General features: G+C 43.9%; 1 protein-coding gene across 1 annotated transcript in view; it reads right to left on the reverse strand.

The window, feature by feature from the left end:
• Nucleotides 1–20,000, reverse strand: part of LOC121865391 (paternally-expressed gene 3 protein-like) — a 33,181-nt gene that overhangs the window by 10,854 nt on the left and 2,327 nt on the right. Inside the window, exon 3 of the mRNA XM_042364740.1 lies at nt 13,657–13,761. Coding sequence (XP_042220674.1) covers nt 13,657–13,761 — 105 coding nt within the window. The remainder of the gene's footprint in view (nt 1–13,656; nt 13,762–20,000) is intronic.

Genomic DNA, 20,000 nt, shown 5'->3' on the forward strand with positions numbered 1-20,000 from the left:
TTGTGTTTACCGTTGTGTTTGTGTTTACCGGTGTGTTTGTGTTTACCGGTGTGTTTGTGTTTATCGTTGTTTTTGTGTTTACCGGTGTGTTTGTGTTTACTGGTGTGTTTGTGTTTACCGGTGTGTTTTGTGTTTACAGGTGTGTTTGTGTTTACCGGTGTGTTTGTGTTTACCGGTGTGTTTGTGTTTATCGTTGTGTTTGTGTTTACTGGTGTGTTTGTGTTTACCGGTGTGTTTTTGTGTTTACCGGTGTTTGTGTTTACCGGTGTGTTTGTGTTACGGGTGTGTTTGTGTGTTTACCGGTGTGTTTGTGTTTACAGGTGTGTTTGTGTTTACGGGTGTGTTTGTGTTTACCGGTGTGTTTGTGTTTACCGGTGTGTTTGTGTTTACCGGTGTGTTTGTGTTTACCGGTGTGTTTGTGTTACCGGTGTGTTTGTGTTTACTGGTGTGTTTGTGTTTACTGGTGTGTTTGTGTTTACTGGTGTGTTTGTGTTTACCGGTGTGTTTGTGTGTTTACCGGTGTGTTTGTGTTTACTGGTTTGTTTGTGTTTACTGTTGTGTTTGTGTTTACCGGTGTGTTTGTGTTTACCGGTGTGTTTGTGTTTACTGGTGTGTTTGTGTTTACCGGTGTGTTTGTGTTTACTGTTGTGTTTGTGTTTACTGTTGTGTTTATGTTTACCCGGTGTGTTTTTGTGTTTACTGGTGTGTTTGTGTTTACTGTTGTGTTTGTGTTTACCGGTGTTTTGTAGTTTACCGGGTGTTTGTGTTTACTGTTGTGTTTGTGTTTACTGGTGTTTGTGTTTACCGTTGTGTTTTTGTTTACCGGTGTGTGTTTGTGTTTACTGGTGTGTTTGTGTTTCACCGGTGTGTTTGTGTTTACTGTTGTGTTTGTGTTTACTGTTGTGTTTGTGTTTACTGGTGTGTTTGTGTTTACCGGGTGTGTTTGTGTTTACCGGTGTGTTTGTGTTACCGGTGTGTTTGTGTTCCGGTGTGTTTGTGTTTACCGTTGTGTTTGTGTTTACCGGTGTGTTTGTGTTTACCGGTGTTGTGTTTATCGTTGTTTTTGTGTTTACCGGTGTGTTTGTGTTTACTGGTGTGTTGTGTTTACCGGTGTGTTTGTGTTTACGGGTGTGTTGTGTTTACCGGTGTGTTTGATGTTTACCGGTGTGTTTGTGTTTATCGTTGTGTTTGTGTTTGGTGTGTTTGTGTTTACCGGTGTGTTGTGTTTACCGGTGTGTTTGTGTTTACCGGTGTGTTTGTGTTTACGGGTGTGTTTGTGTTTACCGGTGTGTGTTTGTGTTTACGGGTGTGTTTGTGTTTACGGGTGTGTTTGTGTTTACCGGTGTGTTTGTGTTTACCGGTGTGTTTGTGTTTACCGGTGTGTTGTGTTTACCGGTGTGTTTGTGTGTTTACCGGTGTGTTTGTGTTTACTGGTGTGTTTGTGTTTACCGGTGTGTTTGAGTTTACCGGTGTGTTTGTTTTTACCGGTGTGTTTGTGTTTATGGGTGTGTTTGTGTTTACCGGTGTGTTTGTGTTTACCGGTGTGTTTGTTTTTACCAGTGTGTTTGTGTTTGGGTGTTTATGTTTACTGGTGTGTTTGTGTTTACCGGTGTGTTTGTGTTTACCGGTGTGTTTGTGTTTACAGTGTGTTTGTGTTTTACAGGTGTGTTTGTGTTTCAGGTGTGTTTTGTGTTTACAGTGTGTTTGTGTTTACCGGTGTGTTTGTATTTTACCAGTGTGTTTGTGTTTACCAGTGTGTTTGTGTTTACCAGTGTGTTTTGTATTTTGCGTGTGTTTGTGTTTTGGGTGTGTTTGTGTTTACCGGTGTGTTTGTGTTTACCGGTGTGTTTGTTTTACCGGTATGTTTGTGTTTTACCGGTGTGTTTGTGTTTACCAGTGTGTTTGTGTTTACCGGTGTGTTTGTGTTACCAGTGTGTTTTGTGTTTACAGGTGTGTTTGTGTTTACAGGTGTGTTTGTGTTTACCAGGTGTGTTTGTGTTTACCAGTGTGTTTGTGTACCGTGTGTTTGTGTTTACAGGTGTGTTTTGTGTTTACTGGTGTGTTTGTGTTTACCGGTGTGTTTGTATGTTTACCGTGTGTTTGTGTTTACGGTGTGTTTGTATTTACTGGTGTTTGTGTTTACTGGTGTGTTTGTGTTTACTGGTGTTTGTGTTTACGGGTGTTTTAGGTTACTGGTAGGTGTCTATTGGCCATGTAATATAGTTTGCATAACGGCCTCTAGAAATAAGGAAATAAAACCCTCAGAATGATACCATCAGCATGAGATAAGCCTTTGTTATGACACGGTAGTCGGTATAGTGGAGTGGAGGCGGTGTACTACTGTGGGGAGGCTCACCTCTCCTTACAACTACTGTGGGGAGCCTCACCTCTTACAACTACTGTGGGGCCCACCTCTCCTTACAACTACTGTGGGGCTCACTTCCACAACTACTGTGGGAGCCTCACCTCTCCCACAACTACTGTGGGGAGGCCACCTCCCATAACCTACTGTGGGAGCCTTCTCCACACCACTGTGGGAAGGCTCACCTCCCACAACTACTGTGGGGAGCCTCACCTCTCCCATTAACTACTGTGGGAAGGCTCACCTCTTACAACTACTGTGGGAAGGCTCACCTCTCCATAACTACTGTGGGGAGCCTCACCTCTCCTACAACTACTGTGGGGAGCCTCACCTCTCCACACCACTGTGGGGAGGCTCACCTCCCATAACTACTGTGGAGCCTCACCTCTCCTTAACTACCTTGTGGGAGGCTCACCTCCACAACTACTGTGGGGGCCTCCCACCTCCTTATAACTACTGTGGGAGGCTCATCTCTCCTTACAACTACTGTGGGGAGCTCCCACTCTCTTTACTTACTACTGTGGGGAGCCTCACCTCTCCTTACAACTACTGTGGGGAGGCTCATCTCTCCTTAAACTACTGTGAGGCCTCGTCTCTTTACTACTACGGGGAGCCTCACCTCCACAACCACTGTGGGGAGGCTCATCTTCTTACACTACTGGGGAGGCTCACCTCTCATAACTACTGTGGGAGGCTCACCTCCTTACAACTCCTGTGGGGAGCTTCACCTCTCTTACTAACTACTGTGGGAGCCTCACCTCTCCTCATAACTACTGTGGGAGGCTCACTTCCTGTTAACTACTGGGGGAAGGCTCACTCTCCACAACTACTGTGGGGAGCCTCACCTCTCCTTAAACTACTGTGGAGCCTCACCTTTCCTTACAACTACTGGGGGGGCCTCCCACCTCCTTATACCTACTGTGGGGAGGCTCATCTCCCCACAACTACTGTGGGGAGGCTCACCCTCTCTTTACTACTACTGTGGGGAGCCTCACCTCTCCTTACAACTACTGTGGGGAAGCTCATCTCTCTATTAACTACTGTGGGAGGCTCACGTCTCTTTACTACTACCTGGGGGAGCCCCACCTCTCTTAAACTACTGTGGGAGGCTCCATCTCCTTACAACTACTGTGGGAGGCTCACCTCTCCATAACTACTGTGGGAGGCTCACCTCTCTCACAACTCCTGTGGGGAGCCTCACCTCTCTTACAACTACTGTGGGGAGCCCCACCTCTCCTCATAACTACTGTGGGAGGCTCACCCTCCTTACAACTACTGTGGAAGGCTCACCTCCCACTAACTACTGTGGGGAGCCTCACCTCTCCTTACAACTACTGTGGCCCCACCTTCCTTACAACTACTGGGGGCCTCACCTCCCTTATAACTACTGTGGGAGGCTCATCTCTCCACAACTACTGTGGGAGGCTCACCCTCTCTTTACTACTACTGTGGGGAGCCTCACCTCTCCTTACAACTACTGTGGGAGGCTCATCTCTCTTTACAACTACTGTGGGAGGCTCACGTCTCTTTACTACTACTGTGGGAGCCTCACCTCTCCTTACAACTACTGGGAGGCTCATCTCCTCATAACTACTGTGGGGAGGCTCACCTCTCCTCTCATAACTACTGTGGGAGGCTCACCTCCCATAACTACTGTGGGAGCCTCACCTCTCTTTACAACTACTGTGGGAGCCCCACCTCTCCTTACAACTACTGTGGGAGGCTCACCTCTCCATAACTACTGTGGGAAGGCTCACCTCTCCCATAACTACTGTGGGAGCCTCACCTCCTTTTTACAACTACTGTGGGAGCCCCACCTCTCCTTACAACTACTGTGGGAGGCTCACCTCTCCTTACAACTACTGGGGGAGCCCCACCTCTCCTTCTAACTACTTGTGGGGAGGCTCACCTCTCCCCACAACTACTGGGGGAGGCTCACCTCCTCATAACCACTGGGGAGGCTCACCTCCTCTCACAACCACTGTGGGAAGGCTCACCTCTCTTACAACTACTGTGGGAGGCCCACCTCCCAACTACTGTGGGAGCCTCACCTCTCCCACAACTACTGTGGGGGAGGCTCACCTCTCCTTACAACTACTGTGGGAGGCCTACCTTTCCTTACAACTACTGTGGGGAGCCTCACCTCTTTACAACTACTGTGGGGAGCCCACCTCTTACAACTACTGTGGGAGGCTCACCTCTCCCACAACCACTGGGGAGCCTCACCTCTCCTACAACCACTGTGGGAGCCCCACCTCTCCTTAACTACTGTGGGGAGCCCCACCTCTCCTTAACTACTGTGAGGAGGCTCACCCTCCTTACAACCACACTGGGGGAGCCTCACCCTCCTTACAACTACTGTGGGAGGCCCACCTTTCACAACTACTGTGGGAGCCTCACCTCCCACAACTACTGTGGGAGCCCACCTCTCCCATAACTACTGTGGGAGGCTCACCTCCCCACACCACCTGGGAGCCTCACCTCCCACAACTACTGTGAGCCCCCACCTTCCTTACAACTACTGTGGGGAGCCCCACCTCTCCCCACAACCACTGGGGAGGCTCACTCTCACACTACTGTGGGGAGCCCACCTCTCCCACAACTACTGTGGGAGGCTCACCTCTCCTACAACTACTGTGGAGCCTCACCTTCCCCACAAACTACTGTGGGGAGCCTCACCTCCCACACAACTACTGTGGGAGGCTCACCTCTCCCCATAACTACTGTGGGGAGGCTCACCTCTCCTTACAACTACTGTGGGGGCCTCACCTCTCCCACAACTACTTTGGGGAGCTCACCTCCTCCACAACTACTGTGGGAGCCTCACCTCCACAACTACTGTGGGGGCCTCACCTCCCCATAACCACTGTGGGAGCCTCACGTCTCTTTACAACTACTGTGGGAGGCTCATTCTCTTTACAACCACTGTGGGAGCCTCACCTCCTTAACCTGTGGAGAGGCTCACCTCTCTTTTCTACTGTTGTGGGGAGCCTCACCTCTCCTTAAAACTACTGTGGAGAGGCTCACCTCTCTTTTCTACTGTTGTGGGGAGCCTCACACCTCTTTACAAGTACTGTTGGGAGGCTCACCCTCTTACAACTATATTGGGGAGCCTCTACACCCACAGTGCCACTGTGGTGGGCATCGCCTCTACACTCACAGTGCCAAAGGTGGGTATCCACTCTACACCCACAGTGCCACAGAGGTGGGCATCGCCTCTACACCCACAGTGCCAAAGGTGGGTATCCCCCACACCCACAGTGCCACAGAGGTGGGCATCGCCTCTACACCCACAGTGCCAAAGGTGGGTATCCCCCACACCCACAGTGCCACAGAGGTGGGCATTGCCAGTCGTTATTGTAAATGCACCAAATTTCCTCCCTGCCGGAATATCAAGGGGAAATGTGTGTCACCAAGGTGTGTCCTCCAATACGTGATACACAAAGCAAATTTCACTGTGTCACGCAGATGTTTTCTCAAGCACGTGATACATAAAGAAAAGTAGCTCACCGAGGCCCAGCTGTTTCTTCCAAAGAGGGCTGTGGCGGCCGCGGATGGCACGAACAATCGATGGACCTAACCCCGAATTTTCTCGTTTAGTTATGCGTTCTATTTTCCGAGTATTATGTTTGCTTGTCAGTTTAGTGGCGACGTGTGACGGATCTCGTCAACGCCACTATTGTCTTAAACTGAAGTAAAACATTGTGTGGTTCTTGTCTTGTAATGGCTCGTCTCTCACGCACGCCGGAGGAAATTCTTTGCAAGTTTGGAAATAACTTTATTCATTATCATAGTTTTAAATCTTGTTATTTCGTTTGGGGAATTCCTCATGACAACGATTTTATATATACATTATATTGTGCGATATTTTTGTTAACAACTTGTCTTCATCAGTTAAGGAGAATGTTTGCTGGCAAGTTTTGAATACAGTTGTATGTGCGATGTCTTTTTTTTTTCTTGAAGGCTAACATATTCATGATGCCAGTTAGGGATAGCCTTTATTTTATACAGGGACCCTCATTTGGGAGGATTGCCCCGTCGTCTTGCCAGGACTGTCACGGGAACCACTCAGTGGACCCTGGCTCAGGAGAATCCTCCCCCTCCCCCTCCCCTCGTCCTCTATAGAACATTCATGCATTCTAATGGCACGCCGTATGTTTTAGTGGCACTTACCTATGCTAAAAGCAACTTCTTGTATGTTATTGTAGTCTTTTCTGATGCTATCTGTGTGATGTGATCTGGATATATCTTTGTTATAATGTGATCCCTTCACCAAGTTGCACCTCACGTATCATCCCCTCCTACTAAGTACTGTATCATCAGAGTTGATTGTGTTTGTTTTTCCCAAGTTGAAGTTGGTTCCTCTGGCATCTACCAAGACCCGAAGTTAATTTTCTCCAGATGTTGTTGTTATTAGGAGGTGAAGTAACCTAGAGCCGCCAGCTGTACAGAGTGGATGATGGATGGCGGCTAGAGCGGCTTACAGGCTGTTATAACAATCTACCAACAACTTTGGGTCAAGATCTGTGCAGCGACACACACCTCCAGTTATTGTTGTTGACTTCACTGTGTAGGTTGTTCTTGGTCTTAAAAGCTACAGGGTGTCTGTTCATCCCCTCCCCCAGGGTTACATGTTGCCAGAAGCTGGTAACAGATGGCACACCAAAGTATGGTGCTGCCTGAGGCTTCGTGTTTTATGGTGATATACTTGACTTTGTATATATATATATATATATATATATATATATATATATATATATATATATATATATATATATATATAAAATTGGTTGTTCAAAGAACATGATGGAATAGTTTTTGCATGGGATTAGGTCACTTAATTTGTAAAAGCTTTCAATTCTAAAAGCAGAAAAACTTGGAGAGAACACATAACAATGGATCTGTTCCTGTAAACTATGGGGCTAGTCTTGTAAACTACCTTGTGGGTTGTTAAGTAGCGTCGACAAGATTGCCATTACATGGTACAGCACAGCTTCACATACAAATGCGAGAGACAGCTCAGGCTGCTCCCTCCCTTCAGCTGGTCACAATGCACACAGACTTCACACCCAGCTCACACAGGTTGTTGGAGAACCCTGTATTCCGTCTGTAGCGAGAGTCCTCTTCTCACCTGGTGTAGCCGGAGTCCTCTTTCTCACCTGGTGTAGCTGGGAGTCCTCTTTCACCTGGTGTAGCTGGGAGTCCTCTTTCACCTGGTGTAGCTGGGAGTCCTCTTTCTCACCTGGTGTAGCTGGGAGTCCTCTTTCACCTGGTGTAGCTGGGAGTCTCTCACCTGGTGTAGCTGGGAGTTCTCTTTCTCACCTGGTGTAGCTGGGAGTCCTCTTTCACCTGGTAGCTGGGAGTCCCTTTCACCTGGTGTAGCTGGGAGTTCTCACCTGGTGTAGCTGGGAGTCCTCTTCTCACCTGGTGTAGCTGAGTCCTCTTTCACCTGGTGTAGCTGGGAGTTCTCTTCACCTGGTGTACTGGAATCCTTCACCTGGTGTAGCTGGGAGTCCCTCTTCACCTGGTGTAGCTGGGAGTTCTCTTTCTCACCTGGTGTAGCTGGGAGTCCTCTTTCTCACCTGGTGTAGCTGGGAGTCTTTTTTCTCTCCCGGTGTAGCTGAGAGTCCTCTTCCTCATCCAATTTTGGTGAGGTCTGGGACTTTGCTAGCGATCTCTACTTCAAATCGCGATCACTGAGCACTGATCCCAGGAATTTCCACAGTCCAACACTTGTTTCCATTCTTTTTGAGTTGAAATTGTCACTCTTGTGTATCAGTTGTGGATTAATTGTCAATCTTTGTACTGTATTGTTGGTGGGAAGATGGTGAGAAATCCTGCCGGGGAGGAGTCGAGGGAACTGGGAAGTGTCTATAGGCTGACCAAGCGGCCTGCGGGAACGTTCTTATTTTTTCAATCCATGACGACTGTGTGTGTGTGTGTGTGTGTGTTCGTTCCTTCAACTTATTTTCCTCTCAACCTGTGCTTCCCTTCACCCTATTTCCCCCATCACCTATTTTCCTCTCACTCCATGTTCCCCCTCACCCATTCTTCCCTCACCCTATGTTCCACCTCAACCATTCTTCCCTCATCCTATGTTTCCCCTCACCTATTCTTCCCTCATCCTATGTCTCTCACCCATTCTTCCCTCACCCTATGTTTCCCCTCACCTATTCTTCTCTCACCCATACACGGTGTATATCACTTGCTGGGGTTGCTGGTAGGTGGTGGTAAGTGGCATATGTTGTTGTTGCTGCGCTGTGTGATGGATTGATCAAGTCTGAGGCTGTGAAAGGGGAGTTGATGACGTTGCCACCGCCTTCCTCCTCTTCTTCTTTGCATCCTCCTCCTCTTCTTTGTATCCTCCTCCCCTCTTCTTTGCATCCTCCTCCTCCTCCTCTTCGTTGCACCCTCCTCCTCCTCTTCGTTGCACTTTCTCCTGCCAATTCCTCTTCTTCTTTTCTTCGTCCCTATCCTCCCCCTCGTCCCTATTCTACTCCTCCTTCTTCTCCACCTTTACTTCGTCCTCTGCCTCTGTTTCTTCCTCCTCGTTTGTCTTCTTATTCGCATTCCTCATTTGTCATGTTTTCATTCTTCCTCCTCCTCCTCCTCCTCCTTCTCCTCTTCTTCATTGTCTCTGTAGCCTTATTTTTCCTTCTCCTTCTCTTCATTTATCCTGGTTTTTCCTCCTCCTCCTCCTCCTTCTGTTTTCCTGAGCTCTTTCTTTCTCTTCGTCCTCACTCACTGACTTACGTTTCTCATTTTCTTGTTTTCCCTTTTCCTCCGTCTTCTTGTATTACCTGTAATTTCCTCCTATTCCCGCCTTCTTTCCGTCCTTCCACTCCTCTCCTCTTCATCTCTCTTCTTGCACTCGTCCATCCATTCCCACACTTTCTTTATTAGTCTCTCTCTTCTTCTCTCTCTTTACTCTTTCAGTTTCCTCTCCTCAAAATTATTTTTTTTTACACAATCCTCTTTCTTGCCCTCCTAATTCTTTTCTTGCTTTATCTTTTATGTCTTTTATTCTCCCTTCCTCCACCCTCGATCTTCTCCCTTCCTCCACCCTCGATCTTCTCCCTTCCTCCACCCTCGATCTTCTCCCTTCCTCCACCCCTCGATCTCTCCCTTCCTCCACCCTCGATCTCTGCCTTCCCGCCCTCGATCTTCTCCCTTCCTCCACCCTCGATCTTCTCCCTTCCTCCACCCTCGATCTTCTCCCTTCCTCCACCCTCGATCTTCTCCCTTCCTCCACACTCGATCTTCTGCCTTCCTCCACCCTCGATCTTCTCCCTCACTCTAGTGTACTCGTTACCTCTCCTCGGGTGGTGCTTGAAAGTGTTGTTCCGTAGGTGTTGTGTTGGGTCACGAGTCAGTTGTCTCTGTTCGCAGGCGGGATGATTACCCTGGTACAGCCTCTCGTTCTTCCTCTATTCTCCCTTCCCTCACCCCTCCCACCCTGCCGTTATCCCTATCTCCCTTCACCCTCCCCTCATGTTACCCCTCCCTCTTTCCCCTCACCCCTCCGTCCCCACTCTCACCCCTCCGTCCCCACTCTCACCCCTCCGTCCCCACTCTCACCCCTCTCTCCCTGCCCTCACCCCTCCCTCCATCACACTGTTATTTTCTGCCTCCATCCATCACCACCTGTATGCGGCCCTCACCAGCACGCTCCTCTCTACCTCTCGGCATGATACAGATACAAGGAATGTACAAACACTCCTAAACTAATGTGAGTGGTGGCAGTGCATATCGTCGTGGCAGCGCTTGAGGTGTGTAATTAAAGTGAATACGGTTACTACGGTTAAGTGCTTAAATATCGTTTCACCAATTGACTTATAAACAATATAACTGAAATTGAATCTAATATTATGAAGTATTTAGGTTTGTCGCGATCCCAATATCCTTTATACCTGGGGAGTGAATCCTACCCCAAGTTATTATCAAATAAAGGAACAAATAGGGAACACGGCAATAATTATCCCTATAAAAACCTACTCAACTAAATGTATTTGAATAAGTAAGAACAGTTGAAGTAAGTAATTCACAAAAGGGAAGATAATTAATTCAATTTATGTTCTAAAGGGAGTAATGACTAGCAAACAAGAATTTAAGGGAATAAGTGATCGTATATTAAAATAAGAGTGATGCCGGAAGGGTGAAAATATACCGTTAAGGAGTTAGACCAAACGAATACTACTTAACATAACTATATTACATAAACATACAATATATATATATACAACAATCCCTACAAAATAGTTATTTCCTACCAAACAGGAGATTCCTTACCACCAGGATCCCTTCCTAGGCCTAACTAAACGTGTCACTAATACCTGATACCACTAGGGCATTGCAGAAGGCTGGACAAAGCACTAGACCAGTGGTTCTCAACCTTGTTTGCCCCATGCACCCCTTTCACCATATGTCAGAATGTCATTCCCCCCTCCTTTCCAAGATTGTCTGCCTCAAAAAGTGCATTCCAAATAATATGCATATAATACTGAAAATCCTTTATTTTTTCCATATTAGTACATATACATTTACAATTTTACATGGATTATTTTTATAGTGGAGTTTTACAAATTAAATGCCAATTGAAAATGTTGATGGATTTATAAAACTTGAATAAAAGTAAAATAGTTTTTTTTTATTTATAATGAATTACTTAACAGACCAAACTGAAGCATAATGCAATAAACAAAAAGTTCAATAGAATACCAGGATATTGTAAATTTGTAATTAATTTTATTCAGATGAAGATTACAGTCAATGAGAAACCTGTGATTGTTTTTTCTTCGCCAATTCTGGGATACGCGGAGGAGTGCTTGAAAGGGCACAACGCAGGTCATTTTCTACCTCTAATCTACTACGTTGCTTCGTTTTAATTTGCAACAGAGTTGAAAAGCCTGACTCACAAAAATATGTCGACACAAACGGAAGCAATGCACGGATAACTCTTTCTGCCACTTTTGGGTAGGAATCGCACATCAAGGGCCAAAATTCTGTGATTGATTTCTCATCGGACATATCTCTTGCTCCTGAATCAGTTTCCCCCCCCCCTGAAAACCTGAATTCCCCCCCTGGGGGGAATTCCCCCCTGGTTGAGAACCCCTGCACTAGACAAAGGTCGAGGCTAGAGAAAGAATGGACACGTCTGCCAAATGCCACGGTTTTTCGCTACTGGGGAAGCGTGGGGCAGTGGGCACGCTGTGGAGGAGCGCGTCTCATATCACTTGATCCAGGACATTTGCTAGATAATAATCTATATAATTAATTAATACTACTCTTGACTTGACTTAACAGAGTAACACAATGATGCATATTAATAACATACATAAATATACAATTAACCTAAGTAACTAAGAACAATAATAATATAATAAGTACAATTAACAAATTATTAATAGCTTGTGTGAAATGGAGGCGTGAACATATGCCTCACGCTATGCGAGTTTCCGAGCGCCACAGGCACGTGACAGGTTTATGATAGATGTTTTCAATAGCGATTTTGATATTATCTTTGTGGACATTTTGAGTTTGCATGTGAAAAAAAAAATCATTATATCTTGGTATATGAATGAGCAGTAAGAGTGATGCATGACTGTTTGAACAGAGTTGGAAAGGAATACAGTGTAACCTTGAGTTAGGATCAGTAGAAAGAGACAGTGTTTGTTCCGGCCATTGTGATGTCTCCCGCTCGGTACCAATGAAATATTAGGGCCAGTGGAGCGTCAGTCTCATCTTGGGCCTCGTGTGGTGAAATCTTCTTCATCCTTTTATAATTGAGGTTCTTACCCCAAGTTGAACCCAAAATGTTGAAAGTGTTTTTCTTAATGTTTTGGTGTGTGTGTGTGTGTGTGTGTGTGTGTGTGTGTGTGTGTGTGTGTGTGTGTGTGTGTGTGTTAATATCCTTACACTAAGAATTTACTTTAAAATATCCCTTGATTTGTAAAGTACCCATTTTCGGACATGGTAATGTATATTGTTGCTCTTAATACCCTTTATGTTACAATTGGTTTACACATTATCGCCTGCTGGTAAGTTTATTCTTCCCTGTGAAATACTTGGAGTATAACACCGAGTATTAGTTTTATTGCCACATTAACGTTGCCGGATACCACTTTACATCCCCCAAGAGTTTAACGACAGGACACACAAATTAATGAGCTTAAAAAGAGTTATTTTGCATTGAGAATTATTTCTGATTAATTACACCTCCTACTTGGGTCATCATGGCAGATAATAAACAAAGCGGTGAAGAGGAGGAAGTATGATGTTGATGATTTAATGACTTAACGTGTACCACCCATTATTAATGATCATGTTTAACCTAAGTAACTCTACTGTACACCTGTATATGAGAAGGGGAGAAAATAAAGTAAGACGGGAAAGAGAAATATATAGGATAAGGAAATATTTAAAACACTGTAAATTATGTATATACTTATAATATAAATGTAAATAAATGTAAAAAAATAAAATATATATTGAAATGATAACCGCGGTAATATTCTGATATGTTCCTATTACCACCATGCTATGTGTAACTATTCTAGATGATACTAAATGATACATAATACTTCCTTGAGATAAATGTACAGTATATATCAGGTGCCTTCAATAGAGCTCAGGATCTCAACTGGCTCAGCCATGTTAATATTATGATTTTAATCGACTCTGTGTCTGTGTTCTTCTGGCTAAAATATAGGCCTACTGTTTCAAAATCAATATCGAATATGCCGAGTGACCCATCGAGCCAATGAGCGCCAGGTTTGTACGCTGACTTCTTTTTCGCAACCAATCAACACCGCGCTGGAAGGTGGAAATCCAGATAATATATTTTTTAGCTGTTTTGCGTAAAATGGAATATTTTAAGTGACAACGAGTTCGTCAGAGTGACAGTGTTGGTGAAGGTTGTGTATGGTGATACTACCACCTATAGTGTTTGTAGTACTGCTCTTTACAGCATCCACGGTATAACTGAAAGACGTGTGAGGACTGTCTTGGCCAAGGTGTGTGTCACTGGACGGTGGAGGAGGATAACCTGCGTACAAACATTTCTGCGAGGAAGATCACTGCTTCTCTTCACCTTGATGTACCTCTTTGAAAGCTGAGGGTTTTAGATGTACTGATGGTTATATACTCTTCTGTAGAGTAATGGTTTTGAGAATGATAATATACTCTTTCTATCTGCAAGGGTTTGTTGTTCATTATTTACCCTTGAAAGGGTTTGTCATTAGGGACACTTTTCATGCCCCTCTATACACCCTTTTTTTACATTGTACTATTCTCACCTGCGTCGACGTGCAGACTTTGCTAAAGGGTAAATGAGTGAGGGCGTGAGGGTGGTGGTGGCACAAAACAGCGTCGTCTGTAACATAACTTTAACACCTCGTCGACTGAGGAAACAAATATGTGGACAAACACCAAAACTGATGATGCTGTATAAACCATCGTCCATAATGACAGGGAAGGAAAAAGGTTATTAATTTTCTTATAACACCGAAGGAGGAATTTTATCTGTGGAGAATCTTGGGATGATATGTCTGAAAGGTTACACTGTAGTGTTATATGTCAAGCCCTCGTGGTATTTACCACACAATGATGTTTACTTGTTCAGTATATAGAAATTTGCATACATGAGTTTATAATGAAGATTCACCAAACACGCCATATACAGTACATATATATATATATATATATATATATATATATATATATATATATATATATATATATATATATATATATATATATATATATAATTTTCCGTATAACAATACCATGGAAGGGGAGAGTTAATTTATGTGATGGGGAGTAAATATATAACGGAAAAAAATCTTTGTTAGTAGGAATAGTTTAAGTTGTGAACATTTTCGGTTATGTACAGTGAACACGTAAGAGAAAGATAATAATTACTGTTACTAATGTTGCAGACTTTTTATTAGTAGGTATTTAAGTCAGAGCCAGTTATTAGAGCCCTCATTATGTCGTAGTTATTGACCATTTGGAGACCATTAAGCCAAGTGGACCAGCCACAAGGGATTTACAGCTGATTTGTAACCAGGAAAATGTCCTGCCCCTCCCCGTCTGACTGTTACTGCTGCACGGTGGATATACTGCATTGTATTGTGAAGGAAATATCGCACTTCTATATTGTTGGTCTTGTTGGGTGAGCGAATGATATGGATCCCGTGAGTTTACGAAAAGACTCTTAAAGACCGGCTGCTAGATGAGTAGATAATAATATAAATATTGGAGGTGCATAATAGAGGTGAGGCTTCAGGCACGAGACTGGAAGCATATAAGGTGACGCCATCATCAAGCAACGGAGTGATGATGATAGTGATGATGGTGGCAGTGATTGATGAAAGCTCTCTCTCTTTATCTTCTCAAACCATTTAATTTAATTTTATATTTTCAAAATTAGCCACAAAGTTCGGTGTTCTTTCCTTACGAAATTTTCTTGTAGTAGGATGTTACTTAAGTCAGTGTAAGTGATGAATGCAGGAGCTTCTCATGCCCTAATGTACACAGTTATGAAGAGCACGTACCTGTATACCTGGTCAGTGTTAATGTGTGTGATTCAAGCGATTATTTTCAGGTCTCGGGTGTCGTTCTTCATGGTAATTGATTATGTTTGAGTAAATATATTATTCCTGCCAGTTGTTTACTTAAGACTGTTATGGGTCGCTTAGCCTGACAGTATTTACCTGATACACAAGTTTGGTATATATGCTGTGTGTGTGTGTGTGTGTGTGTGTGTGTGTGTGTGTGTGTGTGTGTGTGTGTGTGTGTGTGTGTGTGTGTGTGTGTGTGTGTGTGTGTGTGTGTGTGTGTGTGTGTGTGTGTGTGTGTGTGTGTGTGTGTGTGTGTGTGTGTGTGTGTGTGTGTGTGTAATTTCCATTCAAAAACATACACCCATACATTCACACATTAGGGACGTTCGTGCACAAATTTCCGCTCACATGTATACACAAACAAGCGGCTGTGTACACATATATTTCTTCTAATAAAGTGATAGAATTGGGAATTACCAGTCGAGTAGTGTCTTCCTGATGTGATTCCTCTTGATCCAGGCCCATGGGAGGGAATTAATCCTTTTAGGGCCTTGTAGGAGTAGAGTTTAATTAATTATCGGGTGTGGGGGTAATTAATCTGGGATATTGTGGAGTAATCTGGGATGGGGTTTAGTAATCTGGGATAGGGGGTAGTAATCTGGGATAAGGGGTAGTAATCTGGGATAGGGGGTAGTAATCTGGGATAGGGGGGTAGTGAGGTGGGATACGGGGTAGTAATCTGGGATAGGGGGTAGTGATCTGGGATAGGGGGTAGTAATTTGGGAGTAGTAATCTGGGATAAGGGAGTAGAGATCTGGGATAAGGGTAATAATCTGGGATATGGGTAGTGATCTGGGATAAGGGTTATAATCTGGAATAAGGGTAATAATTTCGGATAGGGGTTAGTAATCTGGAGTTGGGATAGGGAGGTTGTGATCTGGGACGGTGATACATGAAACTCGAATAATAAAGCTCGATAGGTCAACACAGAAGATGATATTAAACATTTGCTCAGTGAGTCCGTCTAAAGATGCGAGGAAGGGGAAGAGACCAGTTGTAAACAGCCGAACGTTCCTGGGAGAAAGGTCGTGTAATTTTCATAAGTGTCGACAACGCCCAGTACACATAATGGAAGACCAGATATTGTGTTGAAGGTCTGGCCGGCATGTACAGCGGTTAATGGGTGGATATTGCATGGGGAGAATACCTAATGGAGGGAGGAGCTGTGTGTGTGTGTGTGTGTGAGAGAGAGAGAGAGAGAGAGAGAGAGAGGACACAGTTGTAAACTCTCTCCCATCCTTGTACTCGAGGTGGAAGGTCGTGGTCAAGAGGTAGACAGATGAGGTATAGCTAACTGTTCAGTGATTGGCTTAGAGCTCTATTTAACTATCTAGAGTGATAACATTATGCTCTATATGTGGAGTGATAGCCTAAAGCTCTATGCATATACTGAACTGGAACACCTGTGTAATTAATGCTTGGTTCTTGGCTCTGTAAACTGATGACTTGGAGATGTACCGAGACTCGGAATAGACGGCTTCATGACCTCATAAGTCACTGAACTAAACAATAAGTATTTACCTGCTGCCGCCTCTGTAAAATAATGATTTGAAGATCTTGGTAATTATTCACCTGAAGCTTACGATCAGTGTTTGTGAGTAGATTTTCCTTTAGTTCCTGTTATAAGTTTGACGTGTATGAAATATTTAGGTGTGTGTGTGTGTGTGTGTGTGTGTGTGTGTGTGTGTGTGTGTGTGTGTGTGTGACAATGTACACACACACACACACACATGCAAGCACGCACGGAGATAATTTTTTTTTCGCCCACGGCAACAAAGACAAGTCATGTTTTGTCACAAGCTTTACATAATACAATATTAATGTTGTACATCCTGACAAACAGGAGGTGAATATATCATTAATGGCCCATTCTTGTGTTTCAGGTACGTGTCTTTGATGTTTGTTGGACGTCTCGGGGAAAAACTATTTTGATGTAACAGCAAAGAGAAGTGAGTTACACAGTGTGTGCCTACCTAGAGGTGCTACCTGTAGGCATGGATCCTGGGAACACCTCCAGGGGCCCGGCAACTAAGGTGAGTACGTGCGTCCTCCCTCGTTGAACCAACCAGGTGGGACGAGATGGTTCTCAACTCCCGGACCCCCTCCTCCCTGTGTGTGTGTGTGTTTTAACGGATGAATGGGCGCGGACGTGTATGTACTGTATGTATGACTGCGTGCATATGTTTATGTGGGTTAAGTTTTATGTAGCTGGTGCATTGTGTAGTTCACACTTCAGTAATTACTGTTGTCAGCATACAAAGATAAGATGATTATATGACGTGTTGTTAATACGTATTAGGGTTAGCTGAACAGATGATGAAGATGCATTGTTATTATTATTATTATTATTATTATTATTATTATTATTACAATTATCATTATTATTTTTATTATTATTATTATTATTATTATTATTATTATTATTATTATTATTATTATTATAAATTCATCACTGCAAAATACTATAAAGAAGACATTTTAACATAAAAATTATACTTGTACTTTCATGTATATTACAAAACTGCGAAAACTCCGCCTTTGAACCCATTTCCTGAATGCGGGGGTTTACGGGCCAGTTTACAGAGTGGTGACGCTTGGGCGGCGCTCTGGATACCTTGGCATCATGTATTGTACAGTATATACAGTATATATCCAGTGGCTTCACCCTACATGACAGGGTGGTGGTGGTGGTGGCGGCGGTGCAATCCTGTCAGAATAATGACGCAGATATTTGCATTTTCTTTTTAATTCGCTTCGTTTCTTTAATTCTGAATCAAGTGATATATTTTTTCATGTCGTGTTTGGGAAAAATAGTTATTTCGGCCTTATTGATAATTTTTATCTCATCCTTCTCTTTATTTCTTATTTTCTTTTCTGTCGTATGTTATTGTTGTTTTCTTATTGTTGTTTTCTTACTCAAAACTTTATGTACATTTTTAATGTTTTTTTCTATTTTCTTTGTGTTAGCTAGAGAAGGTGTTACAGACCCCCCCCCCTCTCCCAGCAGGTAATAAAGTGTGGTGAGGTGTAAGTAGAGGGGACAAACACTCTGGTCCTCACACCAGTAACTATTCAGACGGTGATAATGGTCCACTTCATTAATTATTTATAATTAGTGTAACTGACAGCTGGAAAATGTAATTATCGTCCTTTTTTGTATGTGGGAAGTGTGTGTGTGTGTGTGTATGTATGTGTGTGTGTGTGTGTGTTGGTGTTGGCGGGGTGGCTGTGTACATTATTCTCAACACCTGTAATTCCTCCCTATCTCATTATGTATGTCTTGACCAGTCTCTCCTGTAAATCCCGAGGTGTACTTCTTCTACCCTCCTCTCCTCCTTCTACCCTCCTCTCCTCCTTCTACCCTTCTCTCCTCCTTCTACCCTTCTCTCCTCTCCTTCTTCTTGTGAGCATCTGTCAGTTAGGTGTCCCAAGAGACGTTCTTGTCTTCGTGCCAAGGTTCTCCTCGTCCACTCCTCCACTCTGTCTTCTGTGGTACCCCTGGATTTTCCTTCTTCCTGGTTCATTTTTTGTTGGTACTGTCTCTCTCACCCTCTCCTCCATCCTGTGTGTGTGTGTGTGTGTGTGTTAATATAGTGAGATTGGAGTGAAATAGCCGTAGATTTTTTATGTAATTTTATGCACATAACTACACAATGTGTTACAGTTGCGTTATTACAGTAGATGTTCAAAATTCCCTCCATCTGCCTCCCTATCACATTGTGTAGAATTATGTGCATAGAATTACACAAAAATTTATGCCTCACTATCATTACCTCAACCTCTTTCAGGTGCTGTAACTAGGAAACTAAACGCGTTAGAACATAAAAACATAAGAAAATAAGGAGTCTGCAATAGGCCGGTTGGCCTGTGCATGGCAGCTCCTGTCGAGAGTTACTACCACTCTCTATCATCCATGAATCTATCTAGCCTCCTTTTGAAACTTTCCAGAGTTCCCGCACTTACTACAAAGTTGCTAAGCTTGTTCCACTCGTCCACCACCCTATTTGTGAACCAGTTTCTTCCTATCTCCCTCCTAAACCTAAACTTATCCAACTTGAATCCGTTGCTCCGAGTCCTATCCTGCTCGGATATTATAAGAACTTTATCTATATCCCCTTTATTGATTCCTTGCACCCACTTAAATACTTCTATCATATCTCCCCGCACTCTTCGTCTTTCTAGGGAATGCAAGTTAAGTTTCTTTAACCTATCCTGATATGGAAGGTTTCTAAGCCCCGGAATCATTTTTGTCATTCTTCGCTGCACCGACTCTAGTGAATTTATATCCATTCTATAATAGGGGCACCAGAACTGAACCGCATAATCGAGGTGCGGCCTGACTAGCCCAAGATATAGTTGCAATAAGACCTCTGCACTCTTATTACTTACACTTCTAGATATAAAACCCAATCCTCTGTTTGCCTTATTTCGAACATTAACGCACTGTTTTCTAGGCCGTAGGTCCGGGCTTACAAGTACCCCTAGGTACTTAGAAGCAATACACCCTGCAATTTATTGTATGTAATTCAGAGCACCGTGTGTGTTATACGAGGGGCAACCATTATTATATGCAGAGAGAGAGAGAGAGAGAGAGAGAGAGAGAGAGAACTGCTATAGTTTACACACCGCCCGTCAGGCCTATGGACCCCACTTTCACCTGTCATCTCATTTGAATTTATGAATTTATGTACTAATAATAATACCATCACACACGCCCCCTATATACACATCGAAAATTATTTTTTTTAAGTCGACCGTAACCTACAATGAGCGGAAAAGCCAGAACTTGCTTTTTTAGTAAATTACATAAGGGTGTTAAAGAACCCCCCCGCATCTACCATTTAATACGTGCAAATGTACACAAACTCGAGGAAGGTGAACGCTGCCACAATGACGTGTTTGAAGTAAACAAGTCATTAAAGGCATGTTTTTGTCGGGTCTTAACTGCACCCTGTGCTTTGTGGAGGGAGGCAGCGTCGGGTGTGGAGCAGTGCGGAAAATTGCTGGCGGAGTGTTGG

This window comes from Homarus americanus, unplaced genomic scaffold (genome assembly GCF_018991925.1).
Source record: "Homarus americanus isolate GMGI-L3 unplaced genomic scaffold, GMGI_Hamer_2.0 scaffold12528, whole genome shotgun sequence".
Classification (NCBI taxonomy): Eukaryota; Metazoa; Arthropoda; class Malacostraca; order Decapoda; family Nephropidae; genus Homarus; species Homarus americanus.